At 35.1% G+C, this 26,319-nt stretch overlaps 1 protein-coding gene across 1 annotated transcript in view; it reads left to right on the forward strand.

Moving 5' to 3' along the window:
• WDPCP (WD repeat containing planar cell polarity effector) overlaps positions 1 to 26,319 on the forward strand; it is a 500,366-nt gene that overhangs the window by 84,899 nt on the left and 389,148 nt on the right. The window contains exons 2-6 of the mRNA XM_011987298.1: positions 12,994 to 13,078; positions 18,304 to 18,351; positions 19,212 to 19,256; positions 20,817 to 20,887; positions 21,141 to 21,200. Coding sequence (XP_011842688.1) covers positions 13,018 to 13,078; positions 18,304 to 18,351; positions 19,212 to 19,256; positions 20,817 to 20,887; positions 21,141 to 21,200 — 285 coding nt within the window. The 5' untranslated portion in view covers positions 12,994 to 13,017. The remainder of the gene's footprint in view (positions 1 to 12,993; positions 13,079 to 18,303; positions 18,352 to 19,211; positions 19,257 to 20,816; positions 20,888 to 21,140; positions 21,201 to 26,319) is intronic.

Here is a 26,319-nt window from a genome sequence, read left to right on the forward strand (position 1 = left end):
GGGCTGAGAACTTAATGGGTGCCACTACCAAATAAGGGTAGTCAAAATAGAAATAAATCTTCTGCGATATAACACAGTAACTTAACAGGAAGACTTTATTTACCAATCAGCCATAAATATTAATGATTCATATCGGAGTTTACTTTTATATCATCTGTGAAGTTTGCTAGGCAATAGTGGGAAGATTCTTTAGGGCATAAGAAATATCAAATTTAATCCAATATTTAGATACATCAATTTACTTATAAACTATTGATATACTAATTTAAAATACTCCTTAGTCATTCAGTTAACTTTCTCCAAGAGCTTTCTAAGCAAAATAAATTAAAATAAAAGTTTGTCAGAAGATAGTTTCCATAGATATCCCTTTCCATGGATTAATTATACAAGTCTAAACTGACATTTGTCTCAGGGGTCAAAAGGCTCCATTTAGCATAGCACTTAGGCAGAGGGAAAGAGAGTTGAAAGAGCACTGCACAGATAATCTGTGGACAGAAATTTTAGTCCTAATTGTTTCTCTAACAAGATGATTGAATTTGTACAAATTATCCTCATAGATTTCAGTTTCCATATTTGTAAATTAAGGAGTTTAAGGCCTGTCAGAGTTGATTTATGGGAGAGGAGGCACATGGACTCTTTGGAGAAACTGCTATTCCCTGCCCAGAAAAATAGTTTTAAGAATACATGAAAAAATATGTAACACACACACACACACACACAAAATTGGGTACATAATTTCAGAAGGCTCTTGTGAGGATTAAATGAAGTAATGAATATAAAGTGCATTTAGTAGGTATTTTAAAATGTTATCCACCTTTCTCTTCCCCATGTTAGGAGGGTTGTTTAACTTCTAAGTTTTTCTAGAAGCCATAGAAAACAGTTTTTCAGGTCTCTTTTGGAAAAGAAATATTTAAAAGTATACAACTATCAAGTTGCATGAGATATTTCACTTTTTATAAGAAGCCATTTCTTTCAGCACTTACTAGAGTTTGTTTTTCAGAGGAGCGGGTAGCAATCTGTCATCAAAGTGTTGACAAGTGAAATCTGACAAGGTAGAGGTGGTATAGCTGCGGGCCACTCCAAAATTTTCCACTATCTTTTCTATGTGTAGATAAAGGATTTCTCTTATTTTTTTTCATTCTAGCTCACTTCATAACAGTCTTTGATTTCTATGCTTTTCAAAACAATAACCTTGAATTGACAAATTATTTTGATATTTAAGCATTGGTTTAGATAAGAGCATTTCAGTGTTCTCTTGCCTTTATTTTAGCTATTTAGGAGTTATTCCTGAAATTCAATTTATTTTCTCTTCAAAGTTACATTTTTTTTTCTATTTATTCAAGTGTAGCATAAAATTATACTTACAGAGTTTTAATCTAGAATTAATTATCATTGTTACATTGCTAACATTTATGTTTTCTATGTCCGTTTATTGTTGTGGTTGAGGTACATCCTAAAAAGAATGAAGTTCATATTTTTGAAGGTCAGAAAAGTAGGTATCTGTGTTGAGTGGAGGTGGTAAGAGAGGATGATGATGATTATTGTTATTTGCTTATGCAGGCATACTTCCCCCCAATGCCTGATATAAACTATTGCAATTATTTTTTGAGGTCATGGAAAAAATGCACTTCAACTAGATACAAGTCTCTTTGGGATAATGGAAAATTGTGTGCAGCAAAATATTTAAAATGAGCATTAGCAAACAAGATGTTTGTATTAATAGGAACCTAGAAAATGACTATGCAAAGGTCAGCACTGATCTTTAAATATTAGTGAAATTTAATTTGTTGCATGTAATGAGTAGAAAGAAGAGGAAGCAGACCACAATGAAGAAGCCATTGATAAATTGTCTAAATGTCAAAACTGCTTATAATATGGAAAATGTTAAATTGACAAGATCTATTTGATTAAGTGAATTAAACCGTTTGAACAATGCCCTAGAGAAATATTTTCCAAATTTAACTATAACAGAAGATTTTTAAAGATTTTTGCCACAATTTCTTTGAGGAAAGTGAAGTGATTCCTACTTTTCTTTCTAGGCATAGAATTTGTTCTAACCTCTTTTAGTAAGAATGATGCACAGATTATCTTGGAACATAGAAATCTGTCACCTTTTGCTTCATGTTGAAATAGCATCGTCTGACCAGTGGTTAGCAGCTGTGAAGAACCACAGTCTGCCTGGGGTCTAAATCTCTTTGGCACTTTGCATAGCACTAGCTTAATTGAGTTTAAAGAGCTTTTTATATTATGCCCAGTTTTTTTTTTTAAATCCGTTTCTACATTCTCTTATTTTCTTCATATATAATGTTAGTGAAAAAAATTTTAAATGACTAAACATGCACAAACTTCATAACAAAGAATTAATATTATTCATACACACATAGGGATAAGGAACTTAATAGAAAGATGAGCAAAATATAGGAACAGGTAATTTATAGAGGGAACAAATTGTTTTAAAAATCCATAAAAAGATATTTGGTTTCATTAATGAATGGAAAAATGAAACTTAAAATTACAAGATAAATTTTCACCTACCAGGTTGGCAACAACTTAAAACTTGGATAATGCTGCATACTGTTGAGGATATCGGAAAAAGTACAGTCATGTTATGGGTGGAAATGTAAATTTACCAATCATTTTGGAGGCTAATTTGGCAATACTTATCAAAATGTAAAGTGTGCATGTATATTTTCATGGTTATATTATTTGTAAGGCAAAAATTAGAAACAGATTGTTTATTAAGAGAATGGATAAGTCAATTATGGTCACTATTCAATTGAACATATTGTGGCTATTAAAAACTTAGGTAGATCTATCTGTTTATGCTAACAGAGTATCCATGATATGGTGTTCAGTGAACAAAGCAAATTGTATATCTAAAAAAAATTTTATCTTTATGAAAACGCAAAACAAACAAGTCAGTATGGGTGTGCATGTGTTGTAAGTACATTTAGAAAGTCTGGAAGGCCACATGCCACACTGTGCAGTGGCTTCCTTCAGAGTGAGGAGGGCAGCTTGGAGGAGAACACATTAATTTTTACATCAAATACTTCTGTATGTTTGCATTTTTTAAAAAACAATAAGTACGTATTACTACTGTAATGTTAAAACCTGAAAGAAACAAAAGACCTGTTGGGCCTGGTGGCTCACACCTGTAATTCCAGCACTTTGGGAAACTGAGGCTGGCAGATTACCTGAGGTCAGGAGTTTGAGACCACCCTGGCCAACATGGTGAAATGCTGTCTCTATTAAAAATACAAAATTAACCTGATGTGGTGGCTCACACCTGTAATCCCAGCTACTTGGGAGACTGAGGCAGGAGAATCGCTTGAAACTGGGAGGTGGAAGTTGCAGTGAGCTGAGATCGCGCCACTGCACTCCTGCCTGGCTGACAAGAGTGAAACTCCATCTCCAAAAAAGAAAGAAACAAACAAAAGACCACACAGAGGCCTAATGCATTTAAAAGGTTTTTTTTTGTTTTTTTTTTTTGAGACTTGGTCTTGCTCTGTCACCTAGGCTGGAGTGCAGTGACAGGATCATAGCTCATTGCACTCTCCAACTCCTAGGCTTGAGCCATCCTCCTCTCTCAACCTCCTGAGTAGCTAGGTATACAAGCAAGTGCCACCATACCTGCCTAATTTTTATTTATTTTTTGTAGAGACAGAGTCTTACTATGTTGCTCAGGCTGATCTTGATCTCCTGACTTAGAGCAATCCTTCTACCTCGGCCTCCTAAAGTCCTTGGATTATAGATGTGAGCCTCTGCACCTGGCTTTCTCTCTTCATTTTTTGCGCACTTTGAGGTTATAAAGCTTGTTTTAAAAATAGGGACTTAGATAGTATTTTTAACATAATGCTTTGTGCTTTTGCATTTTGCTTCTATTTAGTTGCTTAGTGTTATTTGTTAAATCTGAAATTTTATAATTAAAAATATTACCTTTGGTATTTATTGAATACTTGCAGTAGTTGCTCATTTTCAAATAAATATGTCCTGAATACTTACACTTAATATTTAGGTTGAAAAAGTGTCCTAGGCTTCTGAACTGATTTAGAACTTTATATTCCATGAGATGACACTTGTAAAAGAGATCTAGATACACATTTAATAATAAATTTAATAATAACATTAGAAGGTAAATATCACTAAGGGAGTTAGAACATTTATTTGATAATTGCTATTTGCCTAAAATTAAAGGATAACATTTTTGGTATTATAGACAAGTAGTTATGTAATACTCACTAATAATGCTGAGCACTTTTCATCTTCAAAGCATTATATAATACTAGTTAATCCTTACAATACCCTTACAAATGTAGGTCAATATCATTATCCCTATTTTTGCAGGTGGGGAAATTGAGGTAGAAGTTAAATGATTTGGAGTCAGTTTGTCATAGCAGGATTAGAATGAAGGCATTTTTGGCTTACAGCCCAGCATTCAGAACAATAGAACCACACCTTTAGCAGACTTAATTTGTATGTACTTGATAAAACATTACTTCTCATTAAATCATATTGAGGTCATCTGTACCTTAAAATTCAGAACCAACAAGTTTGATCCCTGTATAACCACTTCACACACACACACAGACACACACACACACACACACACACACACACACACACACACACACACACACCCTTTTCTCTTTCGAGGCTTTCTTGACACTGTATTATCTTAGTCTGCCTTTTAAATTGACTCTTTATTGGAGAATTACCAGACTATCTATCTTTGACTTTGTTTCTTCTGTGATCTTACTCAATGGCTTTACTCTCTATTTAGAAAATTCCAAAGTAGTTTTTATGTAGTCCAGGCCTCTCTTCTGTATTTCTAGCTACCAGCTAGGCATATCCACCCAGAGCACTTCCTTGTACTTTTATCTCCCACTGAGTCTAAAATTCAACTTATTAACAAAACTTGCTCTTCTTCTAGACTAACCTGTTTCTATGTGTGTTTCAATCCAAGTCCTGCCCTTGAAACTAGGATCAACTAGGTGGGAATAAGTCTGGGTAAGGGGTTCCTGGGAACTAGGTGTGGCGAAGAAGAATAGTATTCATGGGTTCTTTGACAGGATGAAGAATTTGAATCACAGTTTAAGAAGAAGAGCCAGAGTTACAAACTGAGGGGCAAGGTAGAAGTAAAATAGGAGACCACGTAGCCAGGTTAGTAGCTAGGAACATTGAGGTGTGTGGGTTGAGTAGTTGAGGCAGTCATTGTGAACAGATGGAATGCACTGGCACCCATTTACTGGGCACATGATGATGCAGGCATGCCTGTTCAGTGAAGGCATGGTCAAGGCAAGGGGCACTATATGGGCAGTAACCAGATCCCCATCCATTGATGGTCACTCCAGATTCTTCTGTCTTACTCCCTTACACTGTCTCTTAGAAATCATCGGTGCCCATATGCTGTTGATTCTTTCTTCAAAAGATCACTTACATCCCTTTCTTTCGTTATATTCCACCTGCCACCATCCCAATTCAGGTCTTTGTTACTGAATATTAGTGTTACCTGTTCCTTTAATACCTTTCTAACAGGTCACTTGCATCAAACTTTCCTTCACTTCTCCAATATTTTACCTACCAGTTAATCTTCCAACAACAATTCTGATCTATTGGTTATTCTTTTTAAAAATACCTTCCCAGATTAGAAACTTCCTTACTCCTAGTTAGCTACCTAGCAAATATAAAGTCCTAATTCGTGAGCTTGGCAAACACTTCCTTATTATGGCCCTGATTTATCTCTTCTACCTGTGCACCAAATCAGATTGTTTATTATTCCTCAAATAAGCCTTGCATCTTTCTAATTTATACTTTTGGGTATTGTTCCCTCCTTTTTATCTATCTCCCTCTAGCAAAATCTGACAATCCTCAAATGCCCTTTGAACCCCCCTAGCCCTTTGTTTATGTTACCAAATTAGCACTTACCACACACTTCATATTGTTTTTGTGATTATTTTATCTGCTACCCTGATTATATGGTGTTTGATAGTAGAGGCCCATTCTATAAAACTTTGTATCTGTGACTCAGTAAACATATACATAAAGTGCTCAAAGTGTTTGTGATATTTAATTGGTATTTAAATCTCATAAGGTCCTGTGAGGTACAAATGAGCCATTGTTTCTAGTACTCCATTCTTTAGGTACAATAGGTTAGTCTAAGCTTGAGGTCTCCTTATTTACCTTAGGTTCTTTGCAGTCTTCTGCTGATATACATCCATGTTAAATGTCTTATTGATGCCATGCTATGATTTATCCTTGTTATAACTACAGCAATGTCTTCTATTTCTTAATTCTTTCTTTGCTATCATGTTTCACATTTGGATTTTCTTGGCCCTCAAGCTTCCTGTCCTTCCCATGGCTACCAAAATAGCTGACTTAAACTGGGGAACTGCATAGCATACTTTACCCTGGGGAGAGTACAGGTATTTTGCAGATTTATTCAGTGGCAAGTAATCTCTACTTCTAAAACATATATTTTATTTTTCAAAAGGAGATTATCAACAGTATACTAGTGAAACTATTTCTATTTTGCATATTACTTTCTCAAAATTTAGTCTATATGGTAAAATTATTCTTAAGACAAATAAACATTAATTTACTCTAATGTAACCCAAATTGGAGTGAAGGTATTAAACACTGAAAAGTTTTAAGGATGTAAGTAGAAAGTGAAAAGGGGCTTTCTAGGAGTCTCACATCTCTGTCCTCAAAATTTGGGCAATCATAGATTGCCCCCTGTATAAAAAAGAGCAGCCGTCCTAAACGTACGTGAAGCTTAATTTAAATCATGCTGTTTATTGTCTCATGTAGGAAGCTTGGATTCAAAGTGGCCTTCTGAGACTGTCATCAACAGCCTTATATAATTAAAGAGCAAATTGTAAAAGTTAAAAAGGTGTTTAAAAATAAATGAAGTTACATTATGGGTGATTTTTTGTTTGGGTTTTTCATTCTGCTATTTTCATTTGGATAATTCTTTTTTCCTATTCAATATTAAATAGTTGGACAACTTGCTATATGTTTTATTCATTCATTCTTTCATTCATTTCTCCCAATACAGCTACTTTTATTACAGTTCTATGCCATGTACATTGGGTTTTATTGATCAGAGGAATGTACAAGGGCACTAAGTGGGGCAGCATTGCTCAGCTTACTTTGGTAGATGCCCCCTGACTATTTCACTACCTTTTTAATCCCTGCCCACACCCCCTTCTGAAAATGCAGAACTCAGCATTCTTCTGAAATTCTTTTCTTCTCTCCTTCAAAACAACTATTTTTTTTTATTTTTTATTTTTTATTATTATTATACTTTAAGTTCTAGGGTACATGTGCATAACGTGCAGGTTTGTTACATATGTATGCTTGTGCCATGTTGGTGTGCTGCACCCATCAACTCGTCAGCACCCATCAACAGGTCATTTATATCAGGTATAACTCCCAATGCAATCCCTCCCCGCTCCCCCTTCCCAATGATAGGCCCCGGTGTGTGATGTTCCCCTTCCCGAGTCCAAGTGATCTCATTGTTCAGTTCCCACCTATGAGTGAGAACATGCGGTGCTTGGTTTTCTGTTCTTGTAATAGTTTGCTGAGAATGATGGTTTCCAGCTGCATCCATGTCCCTACAAAGGACACAAACTCATCCTTTTTTATGGCTGCATAGTATTCCATGGTATATATGTGCCACATTTTCTTAATCCAGTCTGTCACTGATGGACATTTGGGTTGATTCCAAGTCTTTGCTATTGTGAATAGTGCCGCAAGAAACATACGTGTGCATGTGTCTTTATAGCAGCATGATTTATAATCCTTTGGGTATATATCCAGTAATGGGATGGCTGGGTCAAATGGTACTTCTAGTTCTAGATCCTTGAGGAATCGCCATACTGTTTTCCATAATGGTTGAACTAGTTTACAATCCCACCAACAGTGTAAAAGTGTTCCTATTTCTCCACATCCTCTCCAGAACCTGTTGTTTCCTGTCTTTTTAGTGATTGCCATTCTAACTGGTGTGAGATGGTATCTCATTGTGGTTTTGATTTGCATTTCTCTGATGGCCAGTGATGATGAGCATTTTTTCATGTGTCTGTTGGCTGTATGAATGTCTTCTTTTGAGAAATGTCTGTTCATATCCTTTGCCTACTTTGTGATGGGGTTGCAAAACAACTATTTATACACAAATACAATATTTGAATAATACAAGCTTAGTCTTGACTAATTCCTCCAGGCAGATTTTTCAAACCAGGAAATTACCAGCATTGTTTTTAACTAGTGGCACACTTGAGTAAGATTCAAGATGTTTAGAGGTCTTTAAAAAGCTTGTGTCCTTTAAAAAAAACCTGCAGGACATATAAAGCTTGAAGACTAAAAAGGATATTGATTTGGTCCTCTCCCACCTTGCCCATCTACTTATTATTATAGATTTTTACACACTTGTTTTATTTACTCCATTAATTTTCTTTAGTTTTACCTGATCTTCTTGGGAGATATTTGAAGTTAAGGAAAAAAGGAGGATGAATAACCCACATTTGACTGTCTTCTCCCCACTCCCCCGCTAATGCATGACCACTTGCAAAGCTCCCTCCTTAATCACACAGATCTTGGGGAATCCACAAGAGTTGTGACATTTTGTTGATAAACCAGTCCAGTCATCTACTAATGGACATTGGCCATTTTCTTCTCATCCATGAACCCACTACTTGCTAATTATTGCTGCTATTTCTTCAGATGATACAGGCCACTCCTTGACCACCCATGTCTCCTTTTGCTGGATACAGATTCTGCTTTGTCTGGATACCACCACATTCACCATTCCTGCTTACTTTCTGTTGCACACCACTTCCTGCAGCCACTTCTCCATTCTTTTTTTTTTTTTTGAGATGGAGTCTCACTCTGTCGCCTAGGCTGGAGTGCAGTGGCATGATCTTGACTCACTGCAACCTTTGCCTCCCGGGTTCCAGAGATTCTCTTGCCTCAGCCTCCCAAGTAGCTGGGATTACAGGTGCGTGCCACCATGCCCAGCTAATTTTTGTATTTTTAGTAGAGATTGGGTTTTGCCATGTTGGTCAGGCTGGTCTCGAACTCTTGGCCTCAAGTGATCCGTCTGCCTCGGCCTCCCAAAGTGCTGGGATTGCAGGTGTGAGCCACCGCGCCTGGCCAGCTTCCCCATCCTTATATGATAGGTCCCTTGTGGGGCCACAAAGGGGTCCTTTAATAAGTAGGAGGAGAATGTCTCTCTCCTTCTTTCGTCCTGTGCTTTTTAATGGGAAACTAGAACAGTGTTGTTTGTACATCAGAGCATTTTGAGAAATATCTTGTATATTTTTCTCAGTCTTCCCACCACCATTGGACCTACATATGGATCGTGGGTGCTGAGCTGGAAGACAAGTCCAGGTCATAGACTCTATACTGTACTATGCTCAGGATTTCCCGTGTTCAAATGTAGAGAATTAATGGCTTGACTCTTGGCTTTGAAGCTCTTCACAGATCTCATTTTGCTTATTCTCCTTGAAACACTATAATTTTTGATTAATTTAGGACTTTCAAACTTAATGAAGATATAGGGAGTGGACCTATCAGTTTTTCAAGTAAAAGGTGTTTTTCTGCCTCTTAGAAATAGCCAGTGTAGATTATAATGAAAACTACACTACACTCTCCATTTCTGTTATCAGGAGAAAGTTTTGACAAATTATTACTAAATTGATTTAAACTGAAATACAGAATTTCAAGTGTTATCTTCTTTTGATGTGTAAGTAAAGGTGCAGTCTTTTGGTTTTATCTATAAAATTTTATCTGTATTTAATTTACATGATAAGACTTTTTATATAGCAACAAACAGCTAAACTTCAGCCTTGTCTTATGCAAGTTGTCATAAATTAGTATTACTGGTATCTGAATAAAAACTAAATTGAGGAATATAACTTATTTTTCTAGTATAGTATAGAAGTTGGTGACTTTTGATGCTGAATGTCAGAGGAAGTATACACCTGTTTTACCATCTCTTTTCTTTCTTACTTGCAATGGAATATTAACCCATTTGCATGTCCTAATTCAAATACCTTCTCTTGTATAGTAACTTCTCCACATCTGGATGTTTTTCCTTCATAAACCGCCTATTGTACTTAGTAGTTATTTATTTCATACTGTGAGATTACCACATAAGGTCAGAGATCATATTTATTGTTTTATTTTTTTCCATACAAATTTGCATAGTGATAGATATACTGAGTAACAGCAAGCAGCAACTGCAGTGTTAAGGTAATTGAGTAAGTGTATCCTGAAAGCAGTCCTGATGTAGGTACTTTATTATACCCATTTTATAGCTGGGGACTCTTAGAAATAGAGAAGTTAGGTAATTTGTCCAAGTTAGCTACTAAGCTGAGAAATTAGAATAAGAAAACAGGCAGGCAGATTCTAGAATCTACACATTAAGCTAAATAGATGAAAAATAAATATTTAATTCATTAACTGATATTTTAAAACAAACATTCCAGACCTCACATTTCCAAATGAAAAGGCTGCAGTTTACATATTCTAATACGGTAAGTATTTTAGTTAAGAAAAAAGCTTAACTGTAAGATGACAATTCTAAAATTAGCCTCATAAAACTAACTGAAAGCAATTCCAAAGAACACTGCATTGGAAACATTTTCAGTAATAGTAGGCTCACTAGAGTCACTTCCAAAGTGACAACTCTGAAAGATAATACTCAGTTTAACTGAAAAATTAGTAACTAGCTTAATATCCCTTTTTCTCTACTGCTTGCTGATAATGAACTGCATTCTTTCTCTTAGTAATGCAGTCCACTAGCTTTCCAACTCCAAACCTGTATACAGTGGCAGCCAGCATTTAGGCACAGCAGGGCAGATCTGGGGATTGAGGGATTCCTTATTTCATCTCTTACCTTTAAAGGCGTTTAATGCATGGAAGAAAGTAAATTCAGATCAACCCAAAATTTACTATTGTAGCCTGTTTCCTCCTTACTCTTTCTAGCTTCACCTTTCTATCACTATCCACTGTGCACCTTAATCTACTTTCATCCTTGGGTCATGCCATCTCTTTTTTTTTTTTTGAGATGGAGTCTTTCTCTGTTGCCCAGGCTGGAGTGCAGTGGCGCGATCTCAGCTCACAGCAAGCTCCGCCTCCCGGGTTCTCGCCATTCTCCTGCCTCAGCTTCCCCAGTAGCTGGAACTACAGGCGCCTGCCACCATGCCCGGCTAATTTTTTGTATTTTTAGTAGAGACGGAGTTTTGCCATGTTGACCAGGCTGGTCTTGATCTCCCGACCTCGTGATCCATCCACCTCGGCCTCCCAAAGTGCTGGGATTACAGGCATGAGCCACTGCACCCGACCGGGTCATGCTATATATACTATATATACTCCCTTCCATAACTTTGTCTACCCCAATACAGTAGAATACTGTGGTTGCAAACAGACTCTGGAGCTAGTCTGTGTAGATCCAAAGCCTTCACCACCTGCTTGCTATGTGACCACTCTGTGCCTCAGTTTCCTCATTATAGGAATACTGATGGTACTACCTCAAAGAGTAGCTATGAGGATTAAGAAAGTTAATACATGTAAAATATTCAGAACAAGTAAGTGTTGTCTGTTGTTATCACCATAATTTTCTTCCTCATCTTTTTCTCCATCATCATCATCATCATCACCATCATCATCATCATCATCTGGTGAAATCCTATCCTTCTTTGAGGACCCACTAACATTTCACAACTTCTCTGAGCTTTCTCACAGCCCAGCTGTTCAGTCAGGATTGGGCCCCTCTTCTGTGCTGCCACATTTTTCACTCTGCTGTTTCAGTCCGTAGCATACTGTATCGCATTAGTTCAACATGCATCTGTTTCTTGATTGTAAGTGCATTGAGGTCACATAAATGTAAGGATGAAGGGCAGGCCAAGGAAGTTCGTACTATGTCTGAAATTATTTTGGATTATCAACCATATGGATACTATGGGAAATATTTTTAGTCACTCCTAATGTTAAAGAAGCTGAAGAATTTTTCCTCCATTAAAATGTCTTAAAATATTTTTCAAACTTCATCATTCAGAAGTTTACTGGAAAGAACATTTCTTTCATGATTCTATAAATAAAATGTCCATAGTTTAAATTATTGTATATATTTCTAATATGTAGGATAACATAAATACAGTGTAGTACTATATGTATTTCCAAGCAAACATTTGAAAATTATATAAATTCCTTTCAAACATTTGTAAAATGTTGACCTTTTTTCTAATGCAGACTAGCCTTCTCCCAATCAGTCTAAATCGATGAGGTAGTATTTGATTAAAAAGAAAAGTATTGATAGTGTCCATCCCTAGCCCCTGCTAGGGGGAATAAAGATGTATGTTATTACCATCTTGTTTTTTCAAAAAAAAAAAACCCCACAGAATAAAATATCTGGATCCATCATGACATGCAGATTAACATACTAAGCTGAATGCTAATGTGGTTTCAGAGTTTACTTTTAAGTAATTATGTTTCTTATAATAGTAACTATATACCATTTACCTTGCAAATTTCACTTTAATTAGCCTGTTTGTATGTAGGATATTGTAAATATTTGCTTTATATACCAAAGATGCACCACAAAATGTGCTCGTACTTAATAACTACCAACAGATGTTTCCTTTCCTTAAAAATAAAACTTAAAAAAAATGCTTAAATACTAAATAATTCTAAATATACTCAGAGCCTTAACCAAACATATGCTATTGAAAACCTAAATACTATATATATTCTTCTTACCACATTTCTCAATGTGATGACATACTAAATCCAGGAAAAGGAGTGTATTTTTCCTCTTTCTAGAGTTTATTTCTGGATGGTTAACCAAGGATACACTAGAGCATGTTTATTCTAATGGACCATATTTCAAATAACAGTTGTGGCGAATGATTCTTTTTACTATTTTTAAGGTATCTTGGTTTTATTGGCAATAGAAGATAATTAATTGGCACTTCTTTTTAATTATTTTTTAAACAGGACAGAGATTCCTTCTGCCATCAGATGTCTTTCTGCTTGACTGAACTGCACCTGTGGTCTTTGAAGAATACCTTACACATTGCGGGTAAATGAGCTCTGGATTAATTTCAATATTTTTCAAATATGTTACACCATTATAAATAAGTACTAGCAAAGGTTAGAGTCTGAATTCTCCAGCTGGAGTTGCATTCTTTCTTTATTCTTAATGAAAAACTGGTTAATGGAAAATAATTCCTTTTAATTACTCTTACTAACTTAATATTTATAGCTTGAGTTAGGTTTTCAGTTTTGAAAATTAATCTTATTGGCTTAATGTTTGTTCTCTCAAGATACACACATGTTCAATTTTTTTTCTGGGATTCTTCATATTAACATTTATATTCATAAATATGTACAGGATAGCTAATGGTAAAGGCATTTCTATTTGATATTAAAATAACATTTCAAACTTATAGCTAAGATGTACAATTATTTTCATGTTCTTTGTTTTTCACATTTTTCGGGGGGAGAATAATATGTGTGTTTTAATAATGCTTATTAACATAGGATGTAGTATACTTTATAAGAAATATCTTTTAAAAAATCTTTAATTATACAAAGTAACACTTGTATTTAGGAGAAGAATATTATTTATATCACTTAAGCATCATTATTAAGAAAATGGTTTACCTTACAAAGTATTGTTTCTTCATATCAAATATAGAATTAAGGATGATTGTGATATTTTCATCAAGTTTATCTGCTTTAAAATGTAAATAGATTGAAATTTCAGTTAAAGTAGATTTAACATTCGTTTGCTTCCTCCTAAAACTCTTCTAAAATGCCAATAAAGGAATACAAATAAAGAAAGCATAAACCCTTTCGAGAGAGGGGACAACTGAAATTGGACAAATTTTGGAAGATGGGAGGGAAAGAGGAATTAGCAGAGCTGTAAAACCTGAATATAAATTGCCTGCAGAGGAGAGTTCCGGTGACAGCCAATTTATGACTCAAAATTCTGGAAAGATACAGAAATTTGAGGTGCCAGATATTGTAGAAGATCGTATGTATCATGAGAGCAACAGTAAAGGGACGTGAAAGTTTGCAGAAGAACTTGTGAGATACCTTTCATGCTGTGGAAATATTTAATTAAGGAGGCTCTAAAGTTGGGAACACCAGGGGCAGTGGAAGACCTGCTGAACAGAAAACAGGCATGAAATGGAAGGAAGCCTACATACTTATGGGTGAGGTCTTCTTAATCCCACTTGGTTCTGAGAATGTCATACCTATTTGTACACTTTCCAAGAAAGAAGGGGCTTGAGGTATTCCTCTCTGGAATGACTGAATGACCCTAGAAAGAAGACCTTTGTACATAGATGTTTGAGGGAATTCTTTGGTGAAATACCCTGGTCCTTGCCTGATCAGTGAAGCTCACCAGTTGGCAAGCTCTATTTGTCTACACAGGGCTTCCAATCAGTTTTTTAGTGCCTCACTTGTAAATACAAACAGAGAACTAAGGATCACCAGATATTTGAGGAATATCTTCAACAGGAAATAAAACAAAATGAATAGGTGAATGGATCTCTGAAGAAACAGAGATAATGTAGGAAGAGGGGAAAAAAGTACAACAGAGACCTAAGGAAAAATACTAAATCCATGAAGCAAGAAACAAAAACAGAAGCTTCAGAAAACATTTGAAATTATACAAATCTTTTGGAAATTAAAAATACGTTGCAGAAAAAATTCAAAATTCAAAAGTGTAAAGAAATCTCAGAAAATAGAAAAAAGAAATCCCAAAGTGAACTTATTTTACTGCTGGTGGAAATCTTTAATTGAAATGTTTTCTTTTCTAATCATAATTCCCCATTTTTCATCTTTTTCCCTTATTCTCATATATCTAGGTTTTATGCTTCTTCAAGATGGTCAGTCTTTTAATCGCTTGACATTCTCCTAGTCCATTGGGACTTCTTCACTTATCTTCCTACCCATCTTGGACCCCATAGTTGGAAGTCTGAGCTATTCCATCTTGATCCCCTTTTACCCCTCGTCTTCTGTTCATGCCCAGCAAATGCCTTCCCTACCCCTCCGTGTGTCCTCAAGTTTTCTGTCCCTGTTCCTTCTATTCTGAGTCAGTGAATGGTTTTTAGAGAAGAATCACACAGTGGTGCACAGTAGCCCCATGGGAATAGTCTTCAACCCCAACTGCATTTTTGCAGGGCCTACCCGTTCTCTCTATTGGGACATTCTTCTGTTTAACCTTTTGTGAATCCTACTTCTTTAGGGCTCAGCTTTGTTAAGTCATTTAGAGAAGCCTTTCCTGCTATCTAGACTAAATTAGTAACCCTGTTAATGTGCTGTCATTATGCTCGATGTTTATTTTTAAAATGTTTGAAATAATCACAAACTTACAGAAAAATTGTCAGTACAGAGAATTTTTTTTCTTGAACCATTTGAGAGTTGTAGCCTGATGCTTTATCACCCCAAATACATTCATGTATATGTCCTACAAAAAGGATTTTGTCCTGCATTACTGTATAGCCATTGAAATCAGGAAATTAATAATGATGTACTTCAGTCTAAATGGACCAGTTCACCAATTGTCCCATCATTGTTCTTTTTTTAGGAAAAGGATTTTGTTACAGTGACACATTGCATTGTTACCGTGTTTCTTTAGTATCCTTCATTCTGGGTTATCCTTCATCCTTCTTCTCTTTTTTTTTTTTTTTAAACTTTCATGACCTTAACATTTTTGAAGATATTAGGCCAGTTATTGTGTAGGATGATCCTAAATTTGGTTGTATTTGAAATTTCCTCACAATTAGATTCAGGTTATACATTTCAGTGCATCCTATCAGGTGGTGCATAATTTCAATTTGTCCCTTTCCTGACGATATTCATGATTACCTGATAAGATAGTGTCTGCAAGGCTTCTCCACTGCGAAGTTACTTTTTTCTTTGTGATAAGTATTTCATAGGGAAGTACCTTGAAATTATGTAAATATTCTGTTCCTCATCACACTTTAAATATATTATTATATATGATCAATTTATTTTATCTCTGTGGATTCAAGTTTTCCACTTTATGCAGTTGTAATAATATAGTCATATCATTATTTTATTTTATTTCATTATTTATTTTGATGTTTAAATTGTCCCTGATGTGGCCAGAGGGACCCTCTTCAGGCTGGCTTCTGTGTCTTTTTGACATGTCCCTGTCAAAATTGGAGCACTTTAATTCTTTCTGGTACAACAAATGTTCCAGACTCATGTTGTAATTTCCTCTTCCTAGCCTAGGAATCGGTCACTTCTCTAAGGAGCTTTATTCCTTTTAGAGGGTAAGGGTGTCTAGAAGCCGAGTTCTGCTTTAGGTGCACTCATTATTGGAGTATTGCTGCTCCCAGGCCCTCTTAGTGGACAGAGCTTGCAGAATGTATGTGTGTATGTATACACACATATTTACATCCACATTTATTTCTATATCTATCTATCTCTCTATATTGAAACCATGAGTTCACACTGGTACATCTCATTCCTATCTACCACCATAGGGTTCATTCTAATTTTCTCCCTTTCCATATTTGTATTTTTCTTCTCAGACAATGGGAAACCTGGAGCTCCCCTATTTTTTATTTATTTACTTAATCAGTCACCCTGTTCGCAGTCAATCCACTATCTCTGTGGCTGCTCCCTCCCCTGTATGGATACCCTTCTCACCCCATGTGGATTTGATATACCATGTTGGGCTGCCCCCATATGTAAATGTTCTCCTTACCTTGTTTAGCCTCTAATACCCACACCAGGCCGTTGCTTCATGAGAATGTTCTTACCCTGCTGGAGTTCCAACACACTGTGTCAGGCTGACTCTCTGAATGGACACCTTCCTCATCCAGCTCTGGCACCCATTGTAGGGCAGGTTTTCTTAACTGGATGCTCTCCTTATTCTGCTTGCGTTTTGACAATCCCACTCTGGGCCAGATGCAGTAGGTCAGACTTGTGCAAATAATTCAGGATTCTTTATGATCTTCATAGTTATATTCTAGAACTTGTGGCATATATTTGGATGTATGGAATGATGGGTATAATTATAGGGTGGAATATTTTAATAGAGATATTGTCTGCATATGTAGTGCCTATGGTTCTTAGATTTTAAAATAGCCTTTTTATTAAGTATAATGTATGTACTGAAAAGTGTAAAGATCATAAGATTATGTTGTGAACCATCAGAATGTGAAAACACCCATAAAATCACCATCCAGGACAACAATTAAAATATCAGTATCCAAGAATTCCTACTCATGATTTTTCACAATAAATCCTTATTAGATATATTCAGTCTAACCAGTAGACATCAACTGCATTCTTTAAAATTGTATGCCTCTACTAATGGCATGATGAATAAAATAGAGCTTTAACAAGTACACGCAATTGACTATTTTGAAAGACTATATTTGAAAAGTTAATTATAGCAGTAATACTTTTTTTTGAAGTTTTATCATTCAGTTTCAGAAAGTCTGGAGCAGTCAGTCACTAGGGGGCAGCCTGTACTGCTTCCACCTATACTCTTTATCCTTATGTTAGTAACTGAGAATTATTTTGTATGAAAGAAAACAAATGTTCCTTCAATGAAAGAAATATTTTATTATTCATAGATATGAAGAAAATGGACAAAATTATTTTGTTATCTTATATTTAAATTGGAATAATTCCTTGGTTAAATGAATCTTGACATCTGGGAAGCCCAACTTTGCTTCTTAGGTAGCGCCAGCAAAGTGTCCGAATTTAGGTTTAGAAGGGGTTTTCCCTGCCTAAACAAGTTTCAGATAATAATTTATCCAAACCTTCCTCTAATCTTCCCTTTCTCTTCTGTGGATTTCTCCCAAATGCCATAGGATAAGAACTAGACTCTTGAGCTAAATTGGAGAAAAGAAAACCACAGCTCAGAATCCAACAGGGCATTTTCTTCCATCCACTGATTTCATTTGGCATTGCTTAGTGGCAGTTCCTTTTGGTAGCGCCCTGTGAAAAATATCAGAGGATGTGTGAAAGAGAAAACTTGGTCTTTCTTGATTTCAGTTCTTTACTAATCTTTTTCTCATGCCATTCTAGTTTTGTGTAAATCTTTTCTCATTAGATTGATAAACTTTCCAGTTTCTGCATATCCCTAGAATACATGAACTCATCTCCAGATGCTTTTGAGCCATTTTATTTCTAGTAACATAAGGAGACTGTTTCTGCTTTTTTCCCTACCCTTCCCCTAATATAGTATGGCTTGGCTTCTTATTCTCGGGGACTTTTTAATCATAATTTAATGTTATTTCTTCCTTTCTATAGATAGAAACATTGGGATTTACCAGTATTATGACAAGAAAGATCCACCAGGTAAAGTACCTATTCTGTGCAATTAATTTTTATTAACTAAATATTCTAAACCATGAAATACTGACCATTAAAAACGCTCTTCTTATGAGCTTTAGATAAATTCTAGAATTTTAAGAAAAGTCCCTTCAATTCTTTAGAAAAATGCTGAGGTTGATATCTATCTGTTCTATATAAAATAAAGTAGTATCGAAAAAATGCTGTAGAAGGACATGAAAATTTTCATTTTCCTGCTGATCAGGCTGATAACAGGGCAGTCTATTCACGTTTATTTATCAGTGTCCCAGTAGAGGGCATTGTTAATGCATGGGTCCTACTGATGCTGGCCTCCTGGATCCTCACCTGATATCTGAAATAGGCATTTCTGAGTGAATGATCAATTTTCTTTATCTGATTAATCCTGTTAATCCCAGAAGTTTTATGATGGGCCAAAAGGTCTTTCTAGCTAGAGTTACTTCCTGTTTTGGTCTCCGTTGAAGTGGGCTTGTGTGAGCATCCTGTGTGCTTAGCTTAGTGGTTAATAGGCTGACTTCATGGTTCTGATGACAGACTGAAGCAGCTTCTGTTCTGGGCTCTGTTGCAGTTCTCTTTCCTATCTGATGAGATTGGAAGCTCAGGATATTGGTCCAGCTGTTGTGCCCTTTCACTGCAAATTTAGGAAATATCTCTATGAAATGAAAACATCCAAATTATGGCCTTTTTTTCAACTGTCTTTTTAGAATCTAAGCATAATTTATTAATCTCAATAATGCATGTAATGTTAATAATACATTATACGTGTACATATTAAAATGTAAGGCATTATAATAAAAATAAATTCTACTTTTGTTTTTTTCTTTCTGTCCCTTCTGCTACAATATCAGCGACAGAGCATGGTAACTTAGAAGAAAAGCAGAAGCTGGCAGAGTGTAAGCTTACTTTATATTTTTTGGAATTATTATAAAACTGGAAAGTTCAGTATTATAAAATATTCATCTGGAACAAAGAGGAAACATTATTCCCTCCAAATTTCTTAAATTCCCATTACTTAGAAATATAAACATATGAGTAACAATTGTATTTGTCAGGCCTTTCTAATTTAGACCATTGAAATCTCTATTCAGTTTTGATAAAATGTATGTTTATATAAGCATAAACTTTCATAATGAACTATATGTTAGTATATTTAAGATAATTATACCAAGCTTAAATTCTGATAGTAACATTTAATTATTCATACTTTGCCTAAATTGTTAACATGTCTTACCCATTTTTAAGAAAATAATATTTGTAATATCAGTATTAGCATTTTATTCACTCTAGTCTTTTCTGATCTCCAGTATATGTTATATATATTATGACGACAATGTAATATGGTTTTCATGACATAAATTAAATATACATTAAGATTTTTTTGGATTATAGCTAGAGCTGAAAATCCCATTTGTTCTCTTGTTTTTTAAATGGTTGAACTGACATTTAATTTAAAAAATAATGTATTAGTAGCTGCAACACAGATTTAAAAATTTGCACATACGTTCTACATCAAAATTGTTTAGAGACCCAAATTCATTTGCTGAAATAAGATATATAGCAAGTCTACTCTCAAATTTAAGTATCTATGTATACTACATATGTATATGTACATGCAACACACACATAAGCACAAATACACATGTAACTCTTGTTTGGAATTATTAATGAGGAGAATCCAAAGATGAATTCATTTTTCTGATAAAATAGATATGAGTTTAACATTTTTAAATTATTTTAAGCAGAACTATTTTTAATTTATTTTAGGCTAACATGATGACTCTACTAAATAATTTTATCTTTCAATTAAATTTATTTAAAGCAAAACAAAGGCTTATCATTATTCAATTGTGGTGTATACTTTAAAGAGAACTGTTTTAAATTAAAAAGAGCACTATTAGGGCCTAATTTGTTAAAACTTGGATTTCCCTCAGATTTTTCCATAGTTTTAAAATGTGGAGCTTTAATGCCTAACTTCATATATTTTTATGTACAGTTTTATTTTTTATTTCTTTTCATTTTATTTTATTTCTTTGCTCATTATATTCATTTACTCATGATAATTTTTTTTTTTTTTTTTTAGGTCTGAGTAGGTTACTTGTAGAATTTAGAATTTCTTTTGGATTCAACATTTAATTATTTACATGAAAAAGTTAGCAAAGAGTACATCATTTACCATGAATTACTTGATTCACAAGCCTAGCAAACTTTCCCTGGGATTCTCCAAGCCTTGTTGGTTGTCATCGTAAAATTATGATTAGGGAGATTGTTTTGTGGTAAAAATCCTGTTCCTATGACAAAGCCTTTCAAAAGGCTGTCATTTGATGATGGAAATGAAGCCCACTTCCTCTCAATTATAGAGGTGTTTTATTTTAATCTTCCTAAGGCGCACTGCTAAGCAGAATTTCCTTTTTAAATCTTGTTTAACTAACTGTAGTACATGTTTTATTTGCCAGCACGAGATTATCCTTGGACGCTCAAAAACAGACGCCCAGAAAAACTCCGAGACTCACTCAAAGAGTTGGAGGTATCTTTCAAAAAGTTTCAAAAATGGCAACAAACAAATCTGTTTTTAAAACATCTTTCAACAGCTTTAATTTTCATAAAGGATCAACTCTCATGGTGATGATAGCTTTGCTTTTGTCCAGTGATGAGTTCCAAAACAGTTGCATCTTTGTGTGGCATGTTGATCTTTTTTTGCTTGCAAATCAGAGGCACTTTAACTGATAATGACAATGTGTATAGCCAACTATGCTCTCTCTTTTTCTGTTGTACTTCAGGAGCTGATGCAAAACAGTCACTGTGTGCTGAGCAAATGGAAGAACAAATATGTCTGTCAGGTAAAATGGTTTGACAAGCCTTTGCAGTGTTTAACCAATGGAGCTGAAAACTATGTAGTAATTGGTATTCTTGTGTTATGTTAGGTAATAGACAAAAACTTTTTTAGCAGTGGTTATTTCATAGTTTGAGTTCTACTTGTTCTAGAGCTAACATTAGACAGATTGACACAGGCCACCAGGCTCATTAATCAGTATTAATCAGTATAGTTGTACTGACATACAAACACTAATAAAAATCTTTTCATATTGTATTTTTTTGTTTGAAGTTGTCTGAATGCTGTAGTAGATGTTTGCTGGCATAGATTTAATAATATTTTTGAGTGAAGATGAAACCACAGGGCAAAAGACTTTTTGGCATACTATTCTTGTAAGCATTTGTGAATATCATTGCTTACGCAGATCAAGAAGCCAACTACACACAGTTAGACCTATGATAACAAGACATTTGGTCCTACTTGTTGAACCCTCTAAGCTGTGATGTTTACTATGGTAGCCACTAGTCATATGTGACTGAATAATTAAATAAAATAAAAAAATTAGTTCTTCAGTTGCACTACCCACATTTAAGTGTTCAATAGCCACATGTTATCATATTGGACAGTACAGATACAGAACATTTCCATCTCAGACAGTTCTATTGGACAGTAGTGTTAAGGCCTGGACAAATGATCTAAGTATTGAATGGGTAGATTCAGGACATAATAATTAGTGTACACTGATTACAAGATAATGACAAATGCTTTAGCTTTTCTGATAGGCTTAAAAAGTACTATATGTCTAGAAAAATTTAATATACTTGTGATAAAAAGAATAATTATTAGTCATCTGTGGAATTGAAGTTGCATTAGTTCGAATAATAATTGTAACTGATATATTGAATCAAATATTCCTATATTAATTTAAATTATTTTTTACAATGTGATTTATTTTGTGTAATCATTCTTGTTTGTAGTTTAGGCCCACAGTTCTATTCATAAAGCTACAACATCAAATTTGTAGCAATTATAAACAGATCTTAATCTACTACTTGAATATATACTATCATTTTTGTGGATTCTAGTTTTTCCTCGTTTTTTGTCTAAACTAGACTACCTTTACTCATGGAGGCAACTAGTTACCTTCTCAACTGGCATAAATTTTTATTTTTCAGAGATCTTTTACAAGGGTGAATTAGCATTTTTAGAATCATAGTACTTAAATTTGCCTTAGGTTACTATTTAAAAGGATGAAATTTAAAAAAATTATAGCTTATTTGCATAATAGTACATTTCAATCAGATTTTAAAACTTGAATGCAAAATATGCTCTAGAAAGTTTCAAACTTAGTACAACTCAAACTTGTAGTTTTTAATGCCATTACTCACGTTAAAAACAGGCTCAGAATTATTTGACTGCAGGGCAAGCCTGCCACCTATAGTAAGAGGCATGTCTCATGGCCTCCACCCTTACCCATCACACAGGGTAAATTGCAACATGTTGGGCATCTTAAAATATGCAGTGGAGCATCCCAATAGACAATCCTTTTTAGATAGGGTTTAATGAATTTTAATTTAATAGTAATTTTGTGTGTGTGTCTGATGAAGGGATGTCTGGAGAAGAATGTCCCTCACTATTATATTAATTCAACTCAGAAAGGGAGTTTTCATGATAAAATATATGTAAAATTACTTTTGTAATTTACAGTAATCTAATTGGTTAATTAGGCTGGTGTACTAATGAGTCTGCTTTTTTTTTTTGAGATGGAGTCTTGCTCTGTCACCCAGGCTGGAGTGCAATGGTGCGATCTCTGCTCACTGCAACCTCCGCCTCCTGGGTTGAAGCAATTCTCATGCCTCAGCCTCCCAAGTAGCTGGGATCACAAGTGCGCGTCACCATGCCTGGCTAATTTTTGTATTTTCAGTAGAGACGGCGTTTCACCTTGTTGGTCAGGCTGGTCTCAAACTCCTGACCTCGTGATCTGCCCACTTTGGCCTCCCAAAGGGCTGGGATTACAGGTGTGAGCCACCGCACCCGGCCCGAGTCTGCTTTTAACATTTCTAACAGGACTTATCTTTTTTGGTTGTTCTATTATATTCTGTGCTTCATTTCTATGATTATAAAGATATTTCTAAAACAGACCTTATATTCTCAGTACATGCCTGATGTGATATATTTTCACAAGATAACTTCACCTCCACACTGCCCACAGGTCTAGGTTAGTCTTCACATATTTAAAGTCTTTGAGAGACCTCGTAACATTATCCGTTTACTTCTTCAGTTTCTAGTTAAGACTGTTAGCTAGTTCTTCTAAAAATCTATGTGTGTTCTATTTCAAAAGATCTCTGTTATAACAATAAATTAAAATGTTGATGTTTAAGCTACATTAGTAGCATAAGGGAATGACCCCCTTAGCCCTTTCAGTTAATTTTTTGTTAAATTTTTCTTAGTTATAAAGTAAGTAAACCACTTCAGTAGGCTCCCCAATGGACCTCCTTTTGTGCACATATCCAGTACGGTGGTTCCAGAGATAACATGTCAGCTGACCGCAACATAATGCTCTATAACTCTTAGAAAAGGAGTGAAAAAGTTCATCAACATCTTCATGCTAACACATTTGGACTCTCAGTCTTTTAATTTGGCTACTCTTCTGCTAATGTACATTATTTCCTCCCAAGAAATGGTAAATTTAGGATTTGCAAATTTATTTTAGTTGTCATCCCTTACTGCTTTAAAAAGTGCAGTTGTTTAAAAATGAGCCAGGCAACCACAGCAACGTAAGATTTCAGAGGATGCAATCTGAGGTTGGATCTTTCTGTGTGTCAAACAATGAGGATTTGTAAGTTTTCATCATTTACTGAAGCTTAGTTGATGTCGTCAGTCCAATGATCTGCACATTGTACCATTTAAAAACTAATTCCCCCCACCTATAAATTCAGAATAATTTTCTTTCTTACTTTGGAGGATAGTAGTTTATTTTATTTTTCAAGATCTTTACTTATTTTTTCTCCTGTTTTTATTTTTTAATTTTATTTTTGTTTTTTATTTCCATAGGTTTTTGGGGGAACAGGTGGTGGTTGGTTACATGAATAAGTTCTTTAGTGGTGATTTCTGAGATTTTGGTGCACCCATCACCTGAGCAGTATTCACTGTATCCTATTTGTAGTCTTTTATCCCTCACCCACCTCCCACCCTTTCCTCTGAGTCCCCAAAGTCCATTGTATCATTCTTACGCCTTTGCATCCTCACAGCAAACTCCCACTTATAAGTGAGAACATACAGTGTCTGGTTTTCCATTCCTGAGTTACTTCACTTAGAATAATGGTCTGCAATTCCATCCAAATTGCTGTGAATGCCATTATTTCATTCCTTTTTTTATGGCTGAGTAGTGTTCCATGGTATATATTTACCACAGTTTCTTTATTCACTTGTTGATTGATGGGCATTTGGGCTGGTTCCATATTTTTGCAATTGCGAACTGTGCTGCTGCAAACATGCATGGGCAAGTATTTTTTTTCGTATAATGACTTCTTTTCATCTGGGTAGATACCCAGTAGTGGGATTGCTGGATCAAATGGTAGTTCTACTTTTAGTTATTTAAGGAATCTCCACACTGCTTTCCATAGTAGTTATACTAGTTTACATTCTCACCAGCAGTGTAAAAGTGTTTCCTTTTCACCACATCCCTGCCAAATCTATTATTTTTTAAATTTTTTGATTATGGCCATTCTTGCAGGAGTAAGGTGGTATCACATTGTGGTTTTGATTTGCATTTCCCTGATCATTAGGGATGTTGAGCATTTTTTCATGTTTGTTGGCCATTTGTATATCTTCTTTTGAAAATTGTCCCTTCATGTCCTTAGCCCACTTTTTTATGGGATTGTTTGTTTTTTTCTTACTGATTTGTTTGAGTTCATTGTTGATTCTGGATATTAGTCCTTTGTCACATGTATAGATTGTGAAGATTTTCTCTCACTCTGTGGGTTGTCTGTTTACTCTGCTGACTGTTCCTTTTGCTGTGCAAAAGCTCTTTAGTTCAATTAGGTCCCAGCTATTTATCTGTTTTTATTGCATTTGCTTTTGGGTTCTTGGTCATGAAATCCTTGCTTAAGCCAGTGTCTAGAGGTGTTTTTCCAATGTTGTCTTCTAGAATTTTTATAGTTTCGGATCTTAGGTATAAGTCCTTAATCCATCTTAAGTTGATTTTTGTATAAGGTGAGATATGAGGATCCAGTTTCATTCTACATGTGGCTTGCCAATTATCCCAGTACCATTTGTTGAATAGGATGTCCTTTCCCCACTGTATGTTTTTGTTTGCTTTGTCAGAGATCAGTGGGCTGTAAGTATTTGGGTTTATTTCTAGGCTCTCTATTCTGTTGCATTGGCCTATGTGCCTATTTTTATACCAGCATTATGCTGTTTTGGTAACTATGGCCTTGTACTATAGTTTGAAGTTGGGAAATGTGATGCCCCCAGATTTGTTCTTTTTGCTTAGTCTTGCTTTGGCTATGTGGGCTCTTTCTTGGTTCCATATGAATTTTAGGATTGTTTTTTCTAGTTCTATGAATAATGATGGTGGTATTTGAAGGGAATTACATTGAATTTGTAGACTGCTTTTGGCAGTATGGCCATTTTCACAATATTGATTCTACTCATCTATAAGCATAGGATGTGTTTCCATTTGTTTGTGTGATCTGTGATTTCTTTAAGCAGTGTTTTGTAGTTTTCCTTGTAGAGATCTGTCACCTCCTTGGTTAGGTATATTTCTAAGTATTTTTTTTTCTTTTGCAGCTATTGTAAAAGGGGTTGAATTCTTGATTTTATTTTCAGCTTGGTAGCTGTTAGGCTACTGATAATGGCAGGGCTACTGATTTGTGTACATTAATTTTGTATCCTGAAGCTTTGCTGAATTAGTTTATCAGTTCTAGGAGCTTTTTGGAGGAGCCTTTAGGGTTTTCAAGGTAAACGATTGTATCGTCAGCAAACAGTGACACCTTGACTTCCTCTTTACCCATTTGGATGCCCTTGATGTGTTGCTCTTGTCTGATTGCTCTGACTGGGACTTCCAGTACTATGTTGAATAGAAGTGTTGAGAGTTAGCATCCTTGTCTTGTTCCAGCTCTGACTGGGACTTCCAGTACTAT

This window comes from Mandrillus leucophaeus, unplaced genomic scaffold (genome assembly GCF_000951045.1).
Source record: "Mandrillus leucophaeus isolate KB7577 unplaced genomic scaffold, Mleu.le_1.0 Scaffold307, whole genome shotgun sequence".
Lineage (NCBI taxonomy): Eukaryota > Metazoa > Chordata > Mammalia > Primates > Cercopithecidae > Mandrillus > Mandrillus leucophaeus.